This window comes from Panthera leo, chromosome E1, assembly GCF_018350215.1.
Source record: "Panthera leo isolate Ple1 chromosome E1, P.leo_Ple1_pat1.1, whole genome shotgun sequence".
Taxonomy (NCBI): domain Eukaryota; kingdom Metazoa; phylum Chordata; class Mammalia; order Carnivora; family Felidae; genus Panthera; species Panthera leo.
Window position 1 is genome coordinate 42,165,895 of NC_056692.1, and position 23,730 is coordinate 42,189,624.

The window sequence follows — 23,730 nt, forward strand, 5'->3', positions numbered from 1 at the left end:
TGTTTAATATTTTTTTGTTTTCAAAAGATGTTTTACAATTAACTGGGGCTGTGAAAATTTTTTAAATAAAAAGCAACAGTTAGTTGCCCTTAGGGACAAATTTTACTTTTGAACTGGTGCTCTGAGATCCCATTTTCCAGAGTGGATTTAACACTGGCTATAGCAATTGGTAAGCTGTGAAAAGGACTAGTTGCGAAGAAAATTGACTTTTAACTAATCAATCTATGCTGGAGATTTTTTTTAATGTATATTTAATCCACTCATAACCAGCCAAACAAAGCAAAATGGGGCAGACAAGCACTTTACTACCACAGCTGTTTTACATCACAACTTGCGCTTTTTATTGTGATGTAAGCCCACTGAAAAGAGGACTTACTTACCTTATCCGTTGCACACCTTTAGTGAAAAAACACAATGTTTACTTCCCTCATCATTTCACTCAGGCTGGTGTAAACAATTGTTTTTTTGTTTGCTTTTTTGTGTTTTTGTTGTTGTTATACACACATATGTATTATACCTTTGGGCTAAAAGATGAGTTTTGTCAGGCTAAATCTGAGGTATTACCAAAACCAATTAAAAATAAATAAATAAATAAATAAATAAATAAATAAATAAATGCTATATTCATGACTGGAGTCCTGGAGAAAAAAGAAGAAACTATTCTCTAAGTGACTGGCAACCACTCATATCCAGTTGCTCCATACTTGTGTGTAATTTTTGTCTTTAAAACATAATGAAAAACAAATTCAGAAGTTTACTTATCACCAGTATCTCATTATTGTTTTCAAACAATAAATAAGGAGATAATTAGGAATAATTAACAGTGAAAGTTGAAGTTAATAAAGACCATTTCATGCCAGAAAAAAAAAGAGAAAAAAGTTCTAAAATACAGACTTCTTTTAGATACTGTTAAAGACTGCCAGTTAAACAAAATGAAAATGCATTACTACCTTATGCCCAATGGTATAATAAATAAGCAGTGACTGCAATCTTTAGCAAAAGGACCAAATTAAAGACAGGTTATAAAAATGACTTCCTAGGTGCAATATCACTTTCATAACGTCTCAATCAGGGATTTACTGGTAAAATACACAAATGGTCCAATGAAAGAATTGAAAAGAAATGTCAAAGAAATTTCCTTTTTTTGGTTTTGTTTTGGTTTTTTCAGTCTGTCAGAATTTGTTTTGCAAGAATCAAGAAAGTTTTGGTACAAATTCATTACCTCTGTAAACCCCTGTTTATGAACTCTGCATTAGTACTTTTGCCTCCTAAGGCAGTCAAAGTTTGTTTTAATTTATTTATAAATTGCAGTAGCAAGTGCTAGTGCCCATTACATTGTGGGGAAATCAAGTTTTTGACAGTATTAGAATTTAATGTTTTAACTGATTTTTTTGGCAGTTCTAACACAAACAGATACATCCCTTCTTAACATTACCCTTTAATGAACAAGGATCAGACAAGTTGCATAAGGAAAGGAAAGGAAAATGAAAAAGACCAAGCAGAAGGATGAAGGCTACAACAGAGAAAGTAAGCCTAACATATTGGTGCACTGATGACAAAAGGAGTAATTCAGTCTGAAAATAAAAAATTACCACTGCTAAGTTTACCATCACCACAACAAGTCCAGGATCATAATGCTGTAAAAAAGAAACACCATCTGTTAGGCAGAAACCATGAGGGCAGGAAACAGGCCTTCTAGCAGGCAGATAAGGAGGGGTAAAATAATTATTGGTTTGTCCCTCCCCCAATTTCAGCTGCAGACAGAGGAAGGACACTTCCAGCTCCAGCAGTTGTTTCCACATTGGTCTGACCAGGGTGTGAGATTTTTGCGCGGTTACTCGGGAATATGTCCAACCTCCTCTTTAATAATGCAGGGAGCGGTGGGGGGAGGGGGGCATGTTACAGTGAGAACTCGCTCTAGCTTCCAATCTCTCACTTAACTATCCATTCTGGTAAATCAGTATTCAGGGCCCAACTTCAGACTTCTTGAAGAAATAACATCAAAGACAGATCAACTGGACAGTGATCAAGTCATTTCCTTCAGTAAAAGAACTCTAAGAGGATCTGTGGGTTGGGAGGGGAATCATCACGACCTTGTTAAAAAATATATAATAAATAAGAGGTCTGGAAAATAACCTTGTACACTAAGTGCTTAGAAAACTTATGTGCATTAGAGTTCTGATATGAATGAATAAAACTCTTCAAGTAAATTTCCTCAGAAATTTGCTTCCTTTTAACGAAGTGTTCCCAGGCTTGCCAACATCTTTTTGCATACAACAAAGCCAAGCTTTGAAGGAGACCAGGACTCCAGAAAGTGGCATCAAGATGGCTGTCACATTTACAATTAATCCCCTCAGAGGTAACTCATCACAGAAAACAAACAGTCTGGCTTCAAAAATAATCTGAAGGTATTGTTAGAACATTGTTTGGTGACAGCAGGGAACTACACTTAACTGCTGAATCATCCTGCACATCTGAAAGTAATATAACACCGTGTGTTAATTACACTTCAATTAAAAAAAATACAGGGGTGCCTGGCTGGTTCAGTCGGTGGAGCATGCAACTCGATCTTGAGGTCCTGAGTTCAAGCCCCACATTGGGCGTAGAGCTTACTTATAAAAAATATCTATACATATATGTGACAACAACACCCAAAACAAAAAACAGTCTGAAGATGACTTTATTGCCTGGGCCAAGCAGCAATTTCTTTCCATTATTAAAGAGGGTCCAAACCAAGGAAAAAATCCTCTCCATTCATTCGTGATTAATGACAAATCCCACCATAAAGACACCACTGTGGAACACCTGAATAACAACTTATAGTGATGACTTTTCAAAAGGTAGGTAGCAACCAAATGTTTGCTGATAGGATATTCTTTAGAAAACTCAACTTCTTTTTTAAAATAATTGAACTAGGGGGTTCTACTGGCTGGTTGAGTCAGTACAGCATGTGACTCTTGATCTCAGGGTTTTAAGTCCCTGCCCCATGTTGGGTGTAGAGGTTACTTAAAAATAAAATGTTTAAAAAATAAAAATAAAATTTAAAAAACTGAACTAAATCCAGGTTCCCTACTCTTTGTTTCTTTTAAAGGAGAAAATATCTCTTAAGATTCATTAAATTAACATTTTGTTACTTATTTCACTCCAAAGGAGGCAACTTCAATCAGAACACTAAATATTTTCTATAAAAGAAATTGTCCTCCTCAGCCAAAGATCAATAAATACTCTGTGATCCGGCCAAATGGAGAAGCGGGGCGGCGGGGGGAGGAACCCTACCAGATCTACAATATGCCAATACTAATGTATTCATATGATGGGGAAAAATTGATATTCATATTTTCTAAATCAAACTTTAAAGTGTGCATATAAGCATCTCTTGCTAAAATGTGCACCTGGGTTAAGCATCGGACTCTTGATTTCGGCACAGATCATGATCTCAGGGTCCTGGGATCGAGCCCTATGTCAGACTCTGTGCTGAGCATAAAGCTTGCTTCAGATTCTTTATCCCCCCCCCCCGCCCCTCCCTTACTCATGCTCTAACAAATAAACGTTTAAAAAACGTGAAGCTATTATGACTTATCATAACTAAAGAGAGAGAAGAGAATAAGGCCAAATACAAAAATTCACTGATTAACTATAGCCACCTTGTTTCTGAGAATAATCCCTCATGAATCACTTTTGATTTTAATATAGTTAAAGATATATTAATCTACAAAACTGGCCCAAAGAACTGGACTGAAGAGAAATACTTTTTTGAGAAACGTTATTTTTAAAGAGAAAAACTCAAGGAATAGAACAATTGAGAAGAAAATATTAAAGGACAACCGTAATTTGGTAATCAGTCACACTTCAGAATCAGAAGACATATAGGATTTCCCTACAGAAACAAATTAGAAATGAAGAAGCTTCCAAAGTGATTAAAACACTGGCTGGATAGTCAACAGATACAAGAACACCTCAATTTCTCTCTGCTGTCTTTCCCCTTACTAAGATTCATTCAACAACAAATATTCATTACAAATATTTGTTGAATTGCTACTACACTGTTGGAAGGCATTGGGCATATGGCAATGATCAACAAAGTCCTAAACCCCAGTAATTACCTATAATTAAACAAAATTATCTTACCAACTTAAACTTCTGGCATGGGGGCGGGGAACAGAACATTTATATATATATCTGAAAAAGCTTAAATGTATATATCTGAAAAAGCTTAAAAATATCTTAAGATGTCTACAATTGTTTTTAAAGACTGACCCTAATAAAGCAGAAATAAGTAAAAGCCATCAAAAGTCACAATATTCACTTCCAAAAGGCCATTAAACTGATTAAGACCAAGAACCTAACCTGACATCTTTCTTACTTTAAGCAACTCAAACACATGTATGAAATATTTTCTGATTTGCGAAACTATTCAAAATAGAGGACTCTAGGAGTGCCTGAGTGGCTCAGTCAGTTAAGTGTATGACTCTTGGTTTCAACCCAGGTCATGATCTCCTAGTTCTCAGGCTCTGCGCTGACAGCTGACACTGAGGAGCCTGCTTGGGATTCTCTCTTTCTGCCCCTCCCATGCTTGCTTTCTCTCTCTCTCTCTCTCTCTCAAAATAAATAAACTTAAAAAAAAAAAAGGACTCTATATACTAAGCTATGTTAATGTATTTAAATATAATTTCATTATTAAAACAGTGATACAGCTTTCAGAAACAGAGAAAAAATGGTATATCTATTTCCAAGCCAAAGTTTCATTTTTGCAAATTTCTTCTGAAAAGAATAGTCTTTGGTATCATAAAAAGAATGGTTACTTTCAGCATCATTTAAACTCTAATATGATATATGCCATCTCCCTGCAAACATTAACTGGAAACATCAAGCATATTATTCCTATAGACATTAACGTTAAAAAAAAGAAAAGGAAAAAAGACTTCCTACTCAACAGAATTCAAATTCTCCAATACTACCAAACTAACTATATTCTTGCCATAGCCTGTTTAGTGATCTATACAACAACCAGATTATTTTGATTTTCAAATACAGATGTTTTCTAAGAGCACAGAAATTTAACTGTGACCTAAAAGAATCCCCATCCTTCCATCTTACCAAAGTATCAGGGCTAGCTTTACAAGATAAAGTAGTTAAATTTTAATCACATAGCCTGTGATTAATAATTTAGTATTAATAATTAAAATATATTATAAATATATATTAATATAAAAATTACTATTACTATTAAATGTTACTAAACAAGGACATAAGGCGCCTGGGTGTCTCAGCTGGTTGAATGACCGACTTCAGCTCAGGTCATGATCTCGCAGTTCATAAGTTCAAGCTCCGCATTGGGCTCTGTGCTCACAGCTCAGAGCCTGGAGCCTACTTTGGATTCTGTGTTTCCCTCTCTCTCTGTCCCTCCCCTGCTTGCTCTCTACCTCTCAAAAATAAATTGTAAAAAATTTATTATTTTTTAATAATTAAAAAAATGTAAATGAGGACAAAGACAGGGCAAAAGGCTTTAGTGGGGTGCTTGGGTGGCTCAGTGGGTTAAGCATCCAACCTCAGCTCAGGTCATGATCTCACAATTTGTGAGTCTGAGCCCTGCATAGGGCTCTGTGCTGAGAGCTCAGAGCCTAGAGCCTGGAGCCTGCTTCGGATTCTGTGTCTCCCTCTTTCTCTGCCCTTCCTCTGCTAGTGCTTGATCTCTCAAAAATAAATAAAAAACAATACAAAGAAATAAAAAAAAAAAAGGGTTCAGTAAACATTTTATGGAATCAGAATGTTAAACCTGAAAAGGACATGTCATCCACAGATGACATGAGATACACAAGCCCTTAGAAAAGATTAATAAATGGAACTGTGAGATGCTTTCAATTAAAAAAAAAAGTCACCTAAAGAAAATCAAACTTTTACTCCAGCTAAGATTGCTTCGGCTAATTTTTTTTTAAAGTTTACTTATTTTGAGAGAGAGAGAGGGAGAGGGAGAGAGAGCATGCGCATGCACCTGTGAGTGTGAGTGGGGAAGGGGCAGAGAGAGGGTGGAGAAAAGAGAATCCCAAACAGGCTCTACACTGTCAGCACAGAGCTGGACTCAGGGCTCAAACTCACGAACTGTGAGATCATACCCTGAGCCAAAGTCAAGAGTTGGACACTCAACAGACTGAGCCACCCAGGCACCCCTGTTTGGGCTAAAAATCTCTTGACTCACTGAAGGTTGTTTCATGCTAACCATTATGATCAATTTAAAATTTTTAAATGGGAAAATCAATTTAATAAATACAATTTCAGGTTAAAATAACCCAAAACATGGGGCTCAGGGGGAAGAGGGAGAAAGAATATTAGGTCCTTAGTTAAAAAAAAAAAAAAAAAAAAAAAAAAAAAAAGGTTAAGGGTGCCTGATTGGCTCAGTTGGTTGAGTGCCCAACTTCGGCTCAGGTCATGATCTCACAGCTTGTGAATTTTTGAGCCCCGGGATAGGCTCTGTGCTGACAGCTCAGAGCCTGGAGCCTGTTTCAGATTCTGTGTCTCCCTCTCTCTCTCTCTGCTCCTCCCCTGCTTGCGCTCACTCTCTCTCATTCTCGCTCTCAAAAATAAACAAACATTAAAAAAAAAAAATTAGGTAACACTTCTGTGCCCTGAGTTTTACTTCTGTTTGTATCCTGAATAACTGACACAGGATCTGGGATAGAGCAGTGTTCAATTAAAAAGCATTTGTTGACTCAAAAGAATGAACATGTTCATAGTGGGTCTAGGACTTGTTCAGGTCTATATATTTAGTCATCATGGTGCTTTCTGCTTAATGCACAAAATACTGATAATTTACTGTCTTGTAATCAAGTAATTGTTTTATAAAATAGAACACACGGCCATATTATACAGGTTTCCATATCTCAAAAGATATGTAAGCTATTATAAAGAAATATTTGAATTTTGCATTACTGTTCATGAGAGGCTTGTTCAATTTGTTTTATCTACTGTCGCTCGTTAGCAGTCAGGGAGAAACAGGCATTACATGTTTAAGGAGTTAGACTTAATATTCGCTAAGGCTCACTTCAAGTTTATTTCTTTAAGTACTTAATCTCTACACCCAATGTGGGGCTCACACTCATGACCCCAAGATCAAGAGTCACATGCTCTTCCGATGGAGCCCACCAGGCACCACGGCTCACTTCAATTCTTAAGCTATAAGGAGTGGAAAATATCTGAGTAGAAAATATTTCGGAGAGTTATGTGGATAGTAGCGAGTCCTATGGCACTCTAATAATCCAACAATCCAACACCCTATTGGAGTTATATTCTCTTACTATTGGTTATTTTTCCATAACTACACTGAGAATTTTTTACTATTCCAGGATCACTCAATAACCCAAAAAAGACTTTCCACCTTCATTTAAACTTCTCCTCCTTTACTTTCCACATTACCTTCTCCCCAGTTCATCTTTAATTTTTTCCTTTCTATATTTTTCTAGGTAGTCCCCAAAAAAGCTGGGCTACAAAATCTCAGTTCTCCAATAAGAGATCATTTCTAAGCATTTGTGTCACCTTTGACAACCAGAGCCTGAGTCTCCACAGCCTCCCCTAAGGTCTCAGGATCGGTATGCAGATCAAGATATAACAAACAGAAGAAGCTTTGGAAACCATAAATCACCATGTAGGATGTTGTTGGACTCTAAACCATTTACCTCCTTAAGGCTTCAGAAAATTAAAATCATTTGTTTTCCTTTCACTTCCAAAATAAAATGAACGATGCTCTAAAATAGAAGCTGTGACAAAAATGTAATGTTTTACATACAAATTGGTGATAATGAAACAATCCTATTTACAGATGGGACAAAGTGATTATCCAGGACCAATAACCCAAGTATTACCCAAAAATCTTTCCCACATATAATTCTGTTAACAAAATGAGACTGAGTTTGAAAAGCAATGTTACACAAATATTAAATCCAAGCCAAAAGTATAAATTTAAAGAAGCACAATTTTAGCAAGAACTTCTCCAAATTAAACATATAGTTCAAATCATCTAATAAATTATTCAGCTTATGAAAAATTGAATAAACACTGTCAAAATGTTTTACTATTTATTGGCATGTGGAGGAAGACAATAGTGGCTATGTATGTGTACTGAATAGCAAGATATTAATCCATGGTATGTCCCATTTATAATAGATGAACTCTGCATGGAATATAAGAATTCAGAATGTCAAGTAGATTGAAATTACTCAAAAATCTCCCTTATTTCCTTTGGACTCTCTGCTAAGAGTCCAGAGATGTTAGGGCATCCCTAGGAAAAAAAATTTTTTTTACAGTCCTAAACTCTAAGAATCCATATAGCATTGAAAGCAATTTTGTTTCCTCTTAGTTCCTATTTATCAAATACTGGTTCACTAGTGAATGTTTATAATTTCAAGTATTTCTACCTGGTTGGACTAGTCTATTTACAAAAATAGCATCATCACTGTATGCTCTATATTGCTCATTTAAAAAGTTTCTTGGACACTCCACTTTCTTGCCTAAATAAGTAACCCAATTTCTACATAAACCAGTTTCATTTTAATCATTCAAATTAACCTAGTCAAAGAAGTTCATAAGTAATACAGTAGGAAACAATATAAAATCAGGCTAAGAATAAGACTATAAAGAAAAAATAGGGGCACCTGGGTGGTTCAGTCAGTTGAGTGTCCAGCTTCAGCTCAGGTCAAGATCTCGCAGTTCAGGAGTTCAAGCCCCGCATCAGGCCCACTGCTGGCAGCGAGGAAACGGCTTTGGATCCCGTCTCCCCCTTTCTCTGCCCCTCCCCCACTCACGTGCACTCTCTCAAAAGAAAAAAAGACTACAAAGAAAAATAAACAGTATTATATGAATTCAGACCCCAAATCACTAATACACTTTTTAAGGTTTTTTTTTTTTTTTTTGAGAGAGAGAACACACACGAGTGGGGAAGAGGTAGAGAGAGAGAGAGAGAGAGAGAGAGAGAGAGAGAGAGAATCCCAAGCAGGTTCTGTGCTGTTAGCACAGAGCCTGATGTGGGGCTCCACCTCACAACCATGAGATCATGACCTGAGCCAAAATCAAGAGTTGGATGATTAACTGAATGAGCCACCCAGGCACCCCATCTTCGAACTCTTAAGACTTAGTACAAATCTGGCATATTCTAAGGATTCAATAAATTTATGCAGAATTAAAAAAGAAAACAGAGAACATGTAAATGCACAATTATCATTCAAAATCATTCAAAAGTTTATAGTCTAATGAGGGCTAAGAGACACAAAAACACTATTTATATAAGAATATTAAAACTGCTACAGGAGAGAAATATGAATAATACGGGAGAAAATTAGAGTAATAAGACAGAAGTTATAAAAACCAATAAACAACCATCCCTTAAAGTGCCCTAAGAAAAAAATACCACATTCACAGCTACCTGTGAATTTTTTTGGCCAGAATAACCACTACATGTTTCAATTCTGTAATACTTGCATTTCTCACCACCATTGTATCTTTCCAGAACAGAGAAGTGAGCCACCACATAGACTTTAAGTACATTATAGTATACTGATTAAAAGCATACTTTTGGCACCATTATTCTACTACTTATTTACTACCAGGTCTTGGGTAAAGCATGGCTCAGAATGTGAATTTTCTCATCTGAAACACAGGAACAATATCTACCTCAAAGAGCATTTAAATTAGAGAATCCATATGCAAGCACTCATTGAACACTTAATAAAATGCTAGTAGCTATTATAAAGGAGTATCACTAAACCCAGTGAACAAGGGCTTGCTAGTCAGATGCATGCATGAACTAACTGTACACTGTGCTTCTTGGTTGATGTTTTATCATCCTTCATACCCACATCTTCTTCATTGCTATCACTCTAAGTCCTCATCATCTTATACCGTGACAACTTTCTAAATGGTCTTCCATTCATCTTCAGACATATCATGAACATTCTAGTACTTAAATTCCACCACAAATATCCTGGCTGGTATACTGGGAAGAAAATTAGATCATAAATCAGAGAATTGGGGCTGGGTTTCAGCACTATTACAAAGACATTTTAGAACCCTAAGCCTAAATTCCTCCATCTGTAAAATGAAAATTATCTTTAATATCTCTTTTTGCTATGAAAGTCTCTCCTCTGATCAAAAACTGCCTTTGGTTTACAAAATAAAGTTCTAGATTGGTATAGTATTAAAGCCTCGCATTCAGTGTGGGTAGTTAAGAGCATGGTTTTAGAGTGTGAAAAACCAAGGTTTGAATTCTGATACTGTTGTTTACTGGTTGCTTATTCTTGGGCAACTTACTAAGCTTCTCTAAGCCTCAGTTTCTCCTCCTGCACACTGAAAATAACAATAATTATTTCACGGACTTGTAAGAATTAACTATTTAAGTGCTTGGCACATGGTAAACACTCAGTAAGTATTTGCTTTGTGCCTATTCAAACCACTTTCCTATCACTGCCTTCTACTTATGGTTTCCAAACTGCTTCTGGAGACCCAGGACTCTGCTTCAACCAAAACAACTGTGTCATCCACCCCCCCCCCCTTTTATCCTTTCAAAGTTTATTTATATAGGGGTGGGGCGGGGGGAAGGGGCAGGGACAGAGGGAAAGAGAGAATCCCAAGCAGACTCCACACTGTCAGTGAAGAGCCTGACTGGGGCTTGAGCTCACAAACCGTGAGATCAGGACCTGAGCTGAAGTCTGACCCTTAACTGACTGAGCCACCCAGGTGACCCCTGCCTTTATATATTAAGGTTCAACATCAAAAAAATACGTGGAGAGGTTCTTCTTTAAAAGAAAAAAAAAAAAAAAAAAAAGTAAAAAATCCACTGCTCTGTGGGCATTCTCTACTCCAACCAGTCATGCCTACACTTGGCCAACTGTAATCACCTTGTGTACACAAGTATTTCCTATCTTTAGTAATATCCATTCCTCCTTCCTCAAGACTTCACAGTGAAATCTTCCCTAGTCATTCCTTCTTCTGAGGACTTACAGCATTTACTCTTTAAGATTTCCCGCATTTAACTCCGAAAATAAACAGCAAACTCTAGGAGTAAGGGTAGTGTCTTTATAATATTATATATATTCATTATATGGTTTCTTGAACAAAGTATTCAATAACGTGCAAATAATTCCATGTAATCCTTCACCAGTTCCTCTTTTAAAGTAATCTTCCTTTAAAAAAAAAAAAAAAAAGTAATCTTCCTTGGGGTGCTGGATGGCTCAGTTGGTTAAGCTTCAGGTTTGGCTCAGGTCATGATCTTGCAGTACGCAAGTTCAAGCCCTGTGTCGGGCTCTGTGTTGACAGCTCAGAGTCTGGAGCCTGCTTTGGATTTTGTGTGTCTCCCTCTCTCTGCCCCTCTCCCACTCATGCTCTCTCTCTCTCAAAAATGAATTTTTTTTTACATTAAAAAAAAGTAAAAGTAATCTTCCTTGATAATGTCCAACCTGCTTCTGTAACTGGTTCACTCTATCTTTTCATAGTTTAAAAAAAAAGGGATGCGAATGATAAAATAGGACTTCTGTAACTTATCTGTTCCAAATATTCATTTGAAAAACTTGCCACTTTTCTCCTGTTATTTTGCCACAAACTTAACATATATTTAATGTCTTATGACATATCTTTTAAATGTGACAATCTCTATATTGAGACAAATAGTCTATACAGCAACTGAGCTCATGATCTCCTCTTCTCTCCCTAATCCCTCTTCCTTTTTAGTCTAGCCTTAAAACCCAGACCTCTTATTGCAGACTGCCAATTCTAATTTTATTTACTGAATGGGCTTCCTCTTTTGTTTATATTAATGAAATTTCATTCAGAAGGTCATAGGTTCTATAGAATCTGTATCTTACTAAATGTGATACATGAACTACTAAAAATTATGCTTGCTTTTGGCAACTGTGTAAAGATTGAGAAGATCATTTAATTAGCAGGAAAAAGAGGTAATTCAGCTACAGGCTCCTTCAGCTAGACCCACTTCAAGTATGACAATCCATACCTTTGTGATATGGGGGAGCTACATGTCTGTCCTCCCCCAACTACTCTTATTTTCAGTTATCAGCTTTTTCTGAGAAAGGCAAAGGTATACATAAAAAACCACTGATTTCAAAGTTGTGCTTATACTTGAATGGCAGAAACTCTGTAGCTGTATGCCCTTTCTAAAACTGTTTCTTCATTTATGAAATGAGTACACTAATACCTATATCATTAAGTGCAACATACAAAACATTTAGATTCTATATCAGTATTCTGCATATAATGTGTACTCAATGTAATTTCCTTTTCCTAAAGGAAAATAAATTTCAAAAGTAAACTAACGTAGAAAGATAGCAACTTAGATTTTACAAAGACCCTATCCATAAAATTTACCTATATCATTACAATATTAAAGGAAAATTTATGGAGGCGCCTGGCTGGCTCAGTCAGAAGAGCACATGACTCTTGATCTCAGGGTCATGAGTTCGAGCCCCACGTTGGGGGTACAGTTTACTTAAAATATAAAATAAAGGAAAACTCATTTTTCTCAATCAAAGAATGATTTTTCTTAGGAAGTTAGTGAAGTTTTAAAAGGTCAACATTCTGGGGCACCTCGGTGGCTCCATCAGTCAAGCATCTGACTCCTGGTTTTTGCTCAGATCATGATCTCACTGTTAATGGGATCAAGCCTCACATCAAGCTCCTTGCAAATTGTGCAGAGCCTGTTTGGAATTCTCTCTCTCTGCCCCCACAATAAATAAATAAACACTAAAAAAAAATAAATAAAGATCAACATTCTAATTTAACAATAAAGTCTAAATTATAACACTACATATTTCTGTTGTATTCAATCCAAGTCTAGTTTTCCTTCAGTCATAAAAGTAGTAATAACACTGTTATTACTAGGTAATATAGGCCCTACCCAACTATATTCATCATTTATTTGCTAACCGAAACTGCAAGCCAAAGGGGATGGCTGGCACATATATATAAAACCAAAGAAACACACCCTGCTCTACTCTGCTTTAATTCCGCCTACTCTTTTTCGAAATAATTTTCTGTATTTTTAAATAGCAATGTAAGTATACTGTATCAAATTTTAAAAGAATATAGTAAAAAGCCAAGCACCTGGGTGGCTCAGTCAGCTAAGCATCTGACTTCAGCTCAGGTCATGATCTCGTGGTTTGTGGGTTTGAGCCCCGTGTCAGGCTCTGTGCTGACAGCTCAGAGCCTGGAGCCTGCTTCTGCTCTGGATTCTGTGTCTCCCTCTTTCTCTGCCCCTCTCCCACTTGCACTGTCTGTCTGTCTCTCTCTCTCTCTCTCTCTCTCTCTGTCTCTCTCTCTCTCTCAAAAATAAACATTGAAAAAAAAGAGAGAATACAGTGAAAAGTAACTCAGTTTCCCTTCAGAATCTACCTTTACAAGGATTTTTTTCTGCATAGTCAAGCAAATACGAATAAATATATAGGCATATCCCAGAGTGTGCCCATTTAAAGTTTCACAGTGGAATACCTTAGTTCATGGATGGATCTTGACACAATATTTTTCAATCAAAGGTTTTACAAAGTAATATGTTTATATTTCATTCTCAAAAATCTAATTCAATATTTTTAAGAAAAAGACACATGAGAAATCTAGAAATACATTCCATATACACTAGTAGAACTTTGGAGAAGCTTCTTACATATCAACAAAAGAGACAGACGTGTTCCTACACAGAAAGCAACTGTTTGTTAACAACCATATTAATTATTTTGTAATAAAAAAGAAATGTGTAAGTATTTTATATCCCAACAACTTTCTTTTAATTCACAGATAGGCAGCTGTGTTTTTGAAAATTGGTTAGGGGTTGACGTGTAACTCATTTTAAATAATGTAAATAGGTGCTCAAGTAAAGCTTTCAAACAGATCATCTGATTTGGGGAACAAAATACTGATTTTAAGCAGGAGGCATGTATCTATTGGTTTATATATGCACACACATATACACACACACACATGTATATATGTATAAGTATGTATATAACACAATCTATATATATCTATGTATATAACACAAATGATAGTTTTAACATACAGCACACAGTTCTGTACCTTTTCTACTTAAGGTACCATGGAAATTGTTCTACACATACTGAATACATACTAATGTACTTCAATCATTTTAAAGCTGCATGGTTTCCCTTTATACAATTTCAGTGGTCTATTTCTTCAAATCCAAAATGGTCATTAACCATTAAACACATTTTATGTGCCACAAAAAAATTTAAAAGCTTCCAATTATAACTATAATGCCATTAAGAAGATGCATCTAATTTTATCTTTATTAAAATATGCAAAAAATGTCTTGGAATCAATACAATATGGCCAACCGTTTCCAATCTTTTTTTTTTTTTTTTTAATTTTTTTTTAACGTTTATTTATTTTTGAGACAGAGAGAGACAGAGCATGAACAGGGGAGGGGCAGAGAGAGAGGGAGACACAGAATCGGAAGTAGGCTCCAGGCTCTGAGCCATCAGCGCAGAGCCTGACGCGGGGCTCGAACTCACAGACCGTGAGATCGTGACCTGAGCTGAAGTCGGACGCTTAACCGACTGAGCCACCCAGGCGCCCCCCGTTTCCAATCTTAAATTATCGTGAAATAATATAATAATCTCAATCATAAATTAGTTTGTGCATTTCAAAGAGTAACGAAGAACAGAAAATTAGAATTGCTGGCCCCAAGGAAACATGCATTTTAATCTTAAAGTTTTTCTCTGCAGTGGTTTACCAATTTATATTGTCATTGGCTATGATGCAAATACCTGTTTTCCCAAAATATGACCAGGCTAATTTTTTTTAACCTTTCCAAAGCAAAAGTGAAAAACTGTATTTGTGGTTATAAATGCATATTTCTAAAAATACATAGATGAATAATTAGATAAAGAATATTTCTATTATAAGAAGGACTGAAAATATTTTCATACGCTTAAAGGTCATTTGCATTATTTTTCTATAAACAGTGTTCATATCATGTCCCCTTTTCTCTTTAGGTAGTAAGTTCTTTTAGGTAATAAACACATGAAGGAAATTTTTCCTTTGTCTATAAGGAGATATTGCAAATATTTCCCCCAGTTTGTTACTTGTTTTTTCTTTTTTATTTGCAATGAAATAGTAAAATGTATCCTTTTTAAAGACTTCTGGGCTTGCAGTTAAATCTAGAAAAGATGTTCTCATTCCAACATTATTTCTTTTTTTAATTTTTTAAGTTTATTTATTTATTTTGAGAGGGGCAGAGACAGCATGAGTGGAGGAAGGGCAGCTAGAGAGGGAGAGAGGGAATCCCAAGCAGGCTCTTTGCTGCCAGCACAGAGCTCAACGTGGGGCTCGAACCCACAAAGCCATGAGATCATGACCTGAGCCGAAACCAAAAGTTGAACACTTAACCAACTGAGCCACCCAGGCACCCCTATTATTATTATTTTTAAGTAGGCTCGATGCCCAGCACAGAGCTCAACACATAGCTTGAACTCATGACCCTGAGATCAAGACGTGAGCTGAGATCAAGAATCAGACGTTTAACCGAGTGAGCCACCCAGGCGCCCCATCAACATTATTTTTAAAATAATAATTATCTCATTGCTCACCCTAGTGATCTTAAGATTTTTTTAACATTTAAATATTTTATTCACCTGGAATATATGTTGGGGTAAGAAATGACAGTGTGGATCCAACCTCTTGTTTCTGAGTTGCTATCCAGTTTTCCCAATGCCACAGTTTAGTGATTGGGACTGTTAGGTATTGTAAATTAGGCTCAGAAGTGGCAAAAACTAAAGACCTCAGAATCATTGAAAAATACACGAAAATTAGGGGTTTAGGGACCCTAAAATGCACACAGCATTAAAAACACAGATCAAGGAGTCAGTTATCTAGCACAGAGTGAGCACATATAAGAACCATATTGTAAATTCTGGGAAATAGCAACAAGACAGGGCTTCTGAATTTATGGTTTTTATGACATTTAGGTTTATTAAGACCTAAAGGTGGGTGCCTGGTTGACTCAGTCGATGGAGCTTGTGACTCTTGATCTCAGGGTTGTGAGTTTGAGCCCCACGTTGGGTAGACAGATTACTTAAAAATAAAGTCTGCTGGACGGATTAAGTGTCTGACTCGGCTCAGGTCATGACCTCACAGTTCATGGGTTCAAGCTCTGCAGCGGGCTCTGTGCTGGCAGTTCAGAGTCTGCTTGAGATTCTCTCTGTCTCCTTCTCTCTTTGCCCCTCCCCCACTGTGCTCTCTCCCCCCAAAATAAATAAACTTAAATCATCTTTACAAAAATTAACAGGGGCGCCTGGGTGGCTCAGTTGGTTAAATGTCCAACTTCAGCTCTGGTCTGTGAGTTCGAGCCCCGCGCCAGGCTCTGTGCTGACAGCTCAGAGCCCAGAGCCTGCTTCAGATTCTGTGTCTGCCTCTCTCTCTCTGCCTCTCCCCCACTGACGCTCTGTCTCTCAAAAATGAATAAACGTTAAAAAGTAAAAATAATAATAAACTTTAAAAAAAACAGGAAAAAGACCTAAAGATGGATTATCTCCAATTTAGTTAAAATATCTAAATATACACAAGAGATATTAATAGCAATGAGCATTTATACAGCATTTTATAGTTTTTATAAAGTGACTTCACTTAATTTACTTCATCCCCATTAACTGTGAGAAAATGAGCAGAGATTTTAATTCCCATTTATTGGACCAAAAAAAAAAATTCAGTGATGGTAACTTGTCCCTTTACTTAAAGTTAGTGGCAGAGCCAAACTCTTATCTGTATCTTATATTTCTATTTATTTATTTATTTATTTATTTATTTATTTATTTATTTATTTTTTTAACGTTTATTTATTTTTTGAGACAGAGAGAGACAGAGCATGAACAGGGGAGGGGCAGAGAGAGAGGGAGACACAGAATCAAAAGCAGGCTCCAGGCTCTGAGCCATCAGCCCAGAGCCCGACACGGGGCCCGAACCCACGGACCGCGAGATCATGACCTGAGCTGAAGTCGGACGCTTAACCGACTGAGCCACCCAGGCGCCCCTGTATCTTATATTTCTAAATGCTGCTCACACCTCCTTCACATCCTACACCAAGTACTTTTACAAAAAAACTAGACAAAAATCCCTACCTTCGAGGAACTTGGAGTGATTTGTCAATTATATATTCAGATTGATCACATACTTAATTCTAAGTATGGAAAGAATACATAAAAGTATAAAACGTAGACCCTTGCTTCAAGAAATCTTCAAAGGTCTACAGCAGTTTAAAAAAGCAAGACTTGGGATACTTGGATAGCTCAGTCAGTTAAGCGCCCAACTTTTGATTTTGGCTCAGGTCATGATCTCATGGTTAGGGAGTTCAAGCCCCACCTTGGGCTCCATGCTGACAGTGTAGAGCCTGCAAGTCTTGGGGAACAGGACAATGTCTTACCTACTTTGTCCATGGTTTGCTATGCTTATTTACAGCCTCAATAGCTCAGTAAATTATTTGTTGGATGTCTGTTATTGATTGAATCTTCGAGACAGGGTGAGAGATGAAAGAGTATCAGACCCCATCCATTTTTCCCACAGGCTGAACTTTTGTTTATGATTTAAAAAAAAAAAAAAAAAAAAAAAAAGGGCAGCGAAACCATCAAAAAGCACCTAGACAATGTAACAAAGTTTAGGTACTCCACTTCTAGGCTACACCTACTGACTAAACATTTCACGGCAAAATAAAGATTTTGAACTACATTTCATTTCAAAGCTGCCACAGGGAACCTGGGTGGCTCAGTTGGTTACACATCCAACTCTTGATCTCGGCTGGGATCGTGATCTCACAGTTCACGGGATCAAGCCCGTGTCAGGGTCCACACTGACAGAGCAGAGCCTGCTTGGGATTCTCTCTCTTCCTCTTTCTCTGCCCCTCCCCCACTTGTGCTTACTCTCTCTCTCTCAAAATAAAATAAAACCTAAAAAAAAAAAAAGAAAAGCTGCTAGAAGGTTATAAAACAATTTCAAGAACCAAATCTAATCCAACTTCCACAAAATACAACTATCATTCACTGTTGCTTTATTCCAATTTAAATACATCCTCTGCCCCTATAATAAGCAATGCTCCATAATATCTCTCATCAACAGGTCTTTGTATTGTTCCCTTCAGACACCTTATCAACATATCTTTTCCACCTTAAGTCTTTTTTTTGTTTTTAACAATTTTTTTAATGTTTTCTTAAATTTATTTTTGGGAGAGAGAGGGGCAGAGAGAAAAAGAGAGGTAGACACAGAATCCAAAGGAGGCTCCATGCTCTGAGCCGTCCACGCAGAGCCTGACATGGCACTCGAACCCACAAACCACGAGACCATGACCTGACCCGAAGTCGGACGCTCAACTGACTGAGCCACCCAGGCAACCCTAAGTCTTTTTTTTTTTTTTTCTAAACCACTAGCAATCACTTATCTGCCATACACAATAAAAGTCCTTTTTAAAGTTCTTTTCTAACTTTTGAAATATTTTATTTATTATTTTTTTTTAATTTTTTTTTTCAACGTTTTTTATTTATTTTTGGGACAGAGAGAGACAGAGCATGAACGGGGGAGGGGCAGAGAGAGAGGGAGACACAGAATCTGAAGCAGGCTCCAGGCTCCGAGCCATCAGCCCAGAGCCTGACGCGGGGCTCGAACTCACGGACCGCGAGATCGTGACCTGGCTGAAGTCGGACGCTTAACCGACTGCGCCACCCAGGCGCCCCTGAAATATTTTAATACTAAGGGAGAATAAATGGTAATAATAAATAAAATTCAAGTACAAAAATAAACCCAGTTTACAAAGTACAATTTTCTATCCTGCCACAGATAATCTCATTCTAGAGTCAGCATACCCTATTCCCCAATTTATATAGTAACAAGATAGTTGCACTGTAGCCTCCAAGGACTGACATTCTTTGTAAAAACCTTGGATGGGTTGAAATCATTTATAAACGTTAAAAAAATCTAAAGAGATGAGGCTTAAATTTTAGTGGATGGTTGCATGTTAAAGATGTTAGAGCCCTAAAAGCAAATAAAAAGGAGAACTGAAAGGATTTACAAAGCTATGAGCCCAGAAATTACATGCAGTGACTAGTCTATAAAATACTAAAAAGGCATTTTCATTTTCATCAGATCACGAGGACTTTCTTCAGTGGTTATCTATAGCAAAGGTTTGGTACAATGAAAACAATCTGTCATGAATGACCTCAACATGCCATAAATGTAGCTACATTCTAGGTCAGATCATGTGGGTATTACAGAAAGAACTATGCAAGAGAAACATGCACACTGATGAATCTAACACTAAAAAAAATAAAGAGCCATTGACAAGACAATTAAACTTGGCCTTTAATGTTGGCAACAGAATAAGGTTCCATTCTTTTCAAGAGTAAAGATACTGTACCAGCCATTCAAAACAGATGGGCCTTACACAACAATGTGGATTTAGTTAACACTACTAAACTGTTCACTTAAAATGGTTAAGATGGTAATTTTATGTTATGTGTTTTCTATCACCATTGAAAAGAAAAAAAGGGATGGGCTTCAAATTCCCCTTATATTTTAGATGAATAAAGGACTTATGAGTTATTGAATGCTTATTATATGTCTGCAACCACGGAGATGGAGTTAAAATATGGATAAAACCTAATTCCTCTTTTCAAAGAGCTCAAAGATAAAAACAGAACCAAAATTCTAAGTATTCTTAAAATAAAATTAAATTTTTCCATCACCCTAAAACAAGTGAGTATCCAATTACTTCTCCTTTCTTAAAGCCACTCTTCCTCACTCTTCCTCTGCTAGGTGTACTTTAATACTCTGATGCTTACAAATGAAAAATTCTGGGATTCAAACAGATTTGCTAGCTCCTATGAAATGCCCCCAAATTCTACTCCCTTGTGTGCCTGAACAAAAAAAAGAATCAACAGTGCTCCTGGGAATCTCTGAATAGGAGGGTAAATATAATAGAGAAAGATCAAATGCAGTCTTGAGACCATCCTCTGAGCAATCACCTGCATTCAATTCAACCCCACACTCACAACTACATAACCTACTGGGGCAAATTTTATCCTTTCAGTCCTGATTATCCGTACCCTTCTTCTGGACTCTTACAAATCCATGGGTTACACCATACAAATAAATGGCTCTTAATTATAGACAGCTCTTTGTAATCAACTGCAATGAGTTCCTGTGCCACCAGAAAACAAGTTTAAAGATAATCAAATCTTTTTCCTACCCCCCAAAATAGGTTAGTGCTTATTAATAAATACTAATTTGAAATATATTTATTAAGCATCTCCTTTGTGTCACCACTAAATAGAACTTGTAGAATTATCATTTAAAAAGCAAACGTCTTTGGGGCGCCTGGGTGGCGCAGTCAGTTAAGCGTCCGACTTCAGCCAGGTCACGATCTCGCGGTCCGTGAGTTCGAGCCCCGCGTCGGGCTCTGGGCTGATGGCTCGGAGCCTGGAGCCTGTTTCCGATTCTGTGTCTCCCTCTCTCTCTGCCCCTCCCCCGTTCATGCTCTGTCTCTCTCTGTCCCCAAAAAAATAAATAAAAAACGTTGAAAAAAAAATTAAAAAAAAAAAAAGCTAAACAAAATAAAAAAAAAAAAAAAAAAAAAAAAAAAAAAAAAAGAAAAAAATAAAAAGCAAACGTCTTTAAAGACTAGAACATTCTGCTTAACGCCCTGACCTATCCCCTTTAACACGCACACTGGAATTGGCTAGATTCCCATTCCCATTGTGGAAATCTATTTCCAAAAATCAAAGAATCAGTCAACAGAAGCACACCTCTCCCCCAAAGATCCTCTTATATGAGACCCTCCGTGACCAGAAGTAGAAGTGCAAGGATTTCCATCATTTCTGAGGCAGTGTTCACAGAACACTACCAAGAATAGTAAGTAGCTCTCGAACATGAGGGAGCTAAAAGGTAAATGAAGCTGGGTTTCCAACTAGCAAGAACTCAAAAGCAGAAATATTAGTATTTTTGTTTTTACCGGAATGATTTAAGAAAAATGAACGCAATGGAAACAAAACCATATATTTTCCAGAGCCTCAAAAGCAGAAATATTAGTATTTTGTTTTTACCCAAATGATTACTATAGTTAAAAGAAAAATGAATGCAATGGAAACTTCAAGCCATATATTTTCCAGAGCCTAATATGAACCTGAGAAATGACCTCTCTGCTCAGAGAGCCCTAGGAAACAATCCTCTGCTTTCATCTTACATTTCATATGGGTTAATTCTTCTCTCTCCTACTACATGGGTTCTGACCATAGAGGAAAAGAGCCAGGGCAATCACCAGCTTCAGGGAGAATTCAGAAGGGCAAAAATTAAATTCTGCCACTGAATGGTTCCCTTTATAATACTGAAGCCACAATACAATATTGCTAAATGACATACCCCCATCAAAAAAAATTAAAACCAATTGAGCCATACACACACAATATGTTTGACCTGAAAGTATTCATGACACAGCAGCTTACTCTTGCAACTTATGATCTTAATAGTGACTTAAAATACAGTTACAGGAAAAATATAGACTATTCTAGGGGAGAAAAGGCAGGGGGGAAAGCCCAAACACTTTTTTCTTAAAAAGATAATATATTCAGGTATAAGATCAAATCAGAAACATTGTTTTCTTTCTTTCTTTCTTTTTGTACATTTAAAAAACTTACCCTGAAGAGATTTTCCCAATCCCTGGCCCAGCTTCCACCCATGTTTCTGGAGTAAGCGATGTCCAATATTATCCTGACAGACAGAACAGAGAGACAAACCAAAAATATTCCAATAATATATTCTTCCCTTCCTAGTGACATTTAAACAGGTGATGAGCAAGAGATAATTCTACATATATGCATGCAAAAAAGTGCTAATAATAGGGTAAATGTGCCCAATAAAAGGGGCATTAATGTAAAAAGAAATGCTGGCCAGTATTTTATATGGGAAGAACATAGGGGTGAGGGTCCTTTCTGATGGTGTGCTGGGCAACTTTTGTACATAACACTTTAAAAAGGAGAAAAAGGGGAAGGGGGAAAAGGGGGAAGAATACATTTATGAAATTTAAAACTAACATTAAAAAGCATAAAGTCAAGGTACTTATACAATCATATCCACCACCTAGACAGCACCACTTGAAGTTTTTTGTTTTTTTGTTTTAAAGAAAATCTACATTGTGTTTAGTTATTTTGCTTATGTGTCAGGCTTTCATGATACAAAGTAAGTTGTAAGTGTAAGACTGCCCCACCACTAGAAATGAAAACACAATCAGAGCAAAATCCAGGCTAGACTTGATTGGTTTTTTTAATATATATGTATATATATATAAAATATAAATATTTAACTAGCATGCAGCCAATATTAAACTGAAAAAACAGTGAGGTTAGTAAAACAAGAAATTAAATTGATTAAACAGAAAAATAAAATGAGCTCAAGCACAGACTGAGTGATGCATTTCAACATGTAATCTAACAAAAATGCTAAAATGTTAGAATGAAACAGGCCTAGCAATAAGTTAACAGTAAAGAACCATTAGTGCATGTAGGGGGAAAAAACCAATATACATAATGTCTCATCTTCCTAGGAGCACACCAGAAAAGGCATTTCAATGAAAACTGTACATAAAGACACCAGAAACAACAATTAATGTCAGCTTTTAAGGGTTCAAGGTCTTAGAAGTCTCTGCATATCTTTGTCCCATTCGCTTTTTACAAACGTTGTGAAATATGAAGACAAAACTAAAATAACCATTAACTACGTCAGATAAAATGCTGCTATACTCCTCCAAAGAGAAACATTTTAAAATTATAAACACAAAGTGTTCTATATGCATTAAAATGTAATTTACAGTAGTAACCTAGTTATCACCATTTGAAAATAATCTCATTATTTCCTGAAATCAATCTATAAAGCTAAAGCCATAAATCTTATTTAAAACCAAACATCTCCTATTAAACTGCTTTTTATCTTCTAGTTCCATATTCAATGATAAAATGTTCTTTAGAATTATAGAAGAAAACAATTAATTTTACTGTTATCTTTTCTGACAATAAGTTATAAGAGGAAGGTTAAGCCTTCCAACGTTCTGTTTTGAGATGGTGGGGGGACAATTTCCTTCCACAAGTTTATGACAGCAGGCAAACTGGAAAACTCAGCTGAGCAACTGATTATTCACTGATCAGGGCAGAATAAAGATCAGGATACCTTTTTAAAAACAAAAATGAGGCAAACAATAATGGAAAATTTGTTTCTAAAAAAGAAGAGGAAGAAGAAGGAGAGGAGGAGGAGGAGGAAAATAATCTGTCCCTAAAACAAAAGATACTACTGTTTTAAACATATATAGGGGCGCCCAGGTGGCAAAGTCCGTTGAGTGACTCTTGATTTTGGCTCAGGTCATCATGATCCCAGGGTCGTGGGATAGAGCCCTGAATTGGGCTCCATGCTTGGGGTTTTCTCTCCCTCTCTTCCCTCTGCCCCTCTCCCCCACTTGTGCGCGCGCTCTCTCTCTCTCTCTCTCTAAAATAAATAAATGAAACAAAAGGTCACTAGAAATTACTTTTTCCCAGGAACTGAATTAGAAAATGCCATGGTTATGTATAATCTGAGGCAGTAACTTCCTTATTACTAGACATCACAAAAACTTAAAAACAAATGATAAAGTCTTACTATAAGCAATGTTAGCAGAAAATGAAAAAGAGGACTTTATTATACTATTATGAATATAAACTT

General features: G+C 36.6%; 1 protein-coding gene across 8 annotated transcripts in view; it reads right to left on the minus strand.

Annotated features, from left to right (window-relative positions):
- GPATCH8 (G-patch domain containing 8) overlaps positions 1-23,730 on the minus strand; it is a 101,941-nt gene that overhangs the window by 45,567 nt on the left and 32,644 nt on the right. For 4 of the 8 annotated variants that reach the window (XM_042915877.1, XM_042915873.1, XM_042915875.1 and 1 more), the window contains 2 exons: positions 21,681-21,753; positions 1,593-1,637 (listed from right to left, as the gene is read on the minus strand). The exons of 1 other annotated variant lie outside the window; for it this stretch is intronic. Coding sequence is in view for 1 of the 7 variants with exons in the window: in XM_042915872.1 (XP_042771806.1) it covers positions 21,681-21,753 (73 nt within the window). In the remaining 6 variants the exon portion in view is untranslated. Of the gene's footprint in view, positions 1-1,592; positions 2,533-21,680; positions 21,754-23,730 lie in introns of those variants that run through there. 3 more of the 8 variants (XM_042915872.1, XM_042915880.1, XM_042915878.1) reach the window with 2 other exon arrangements.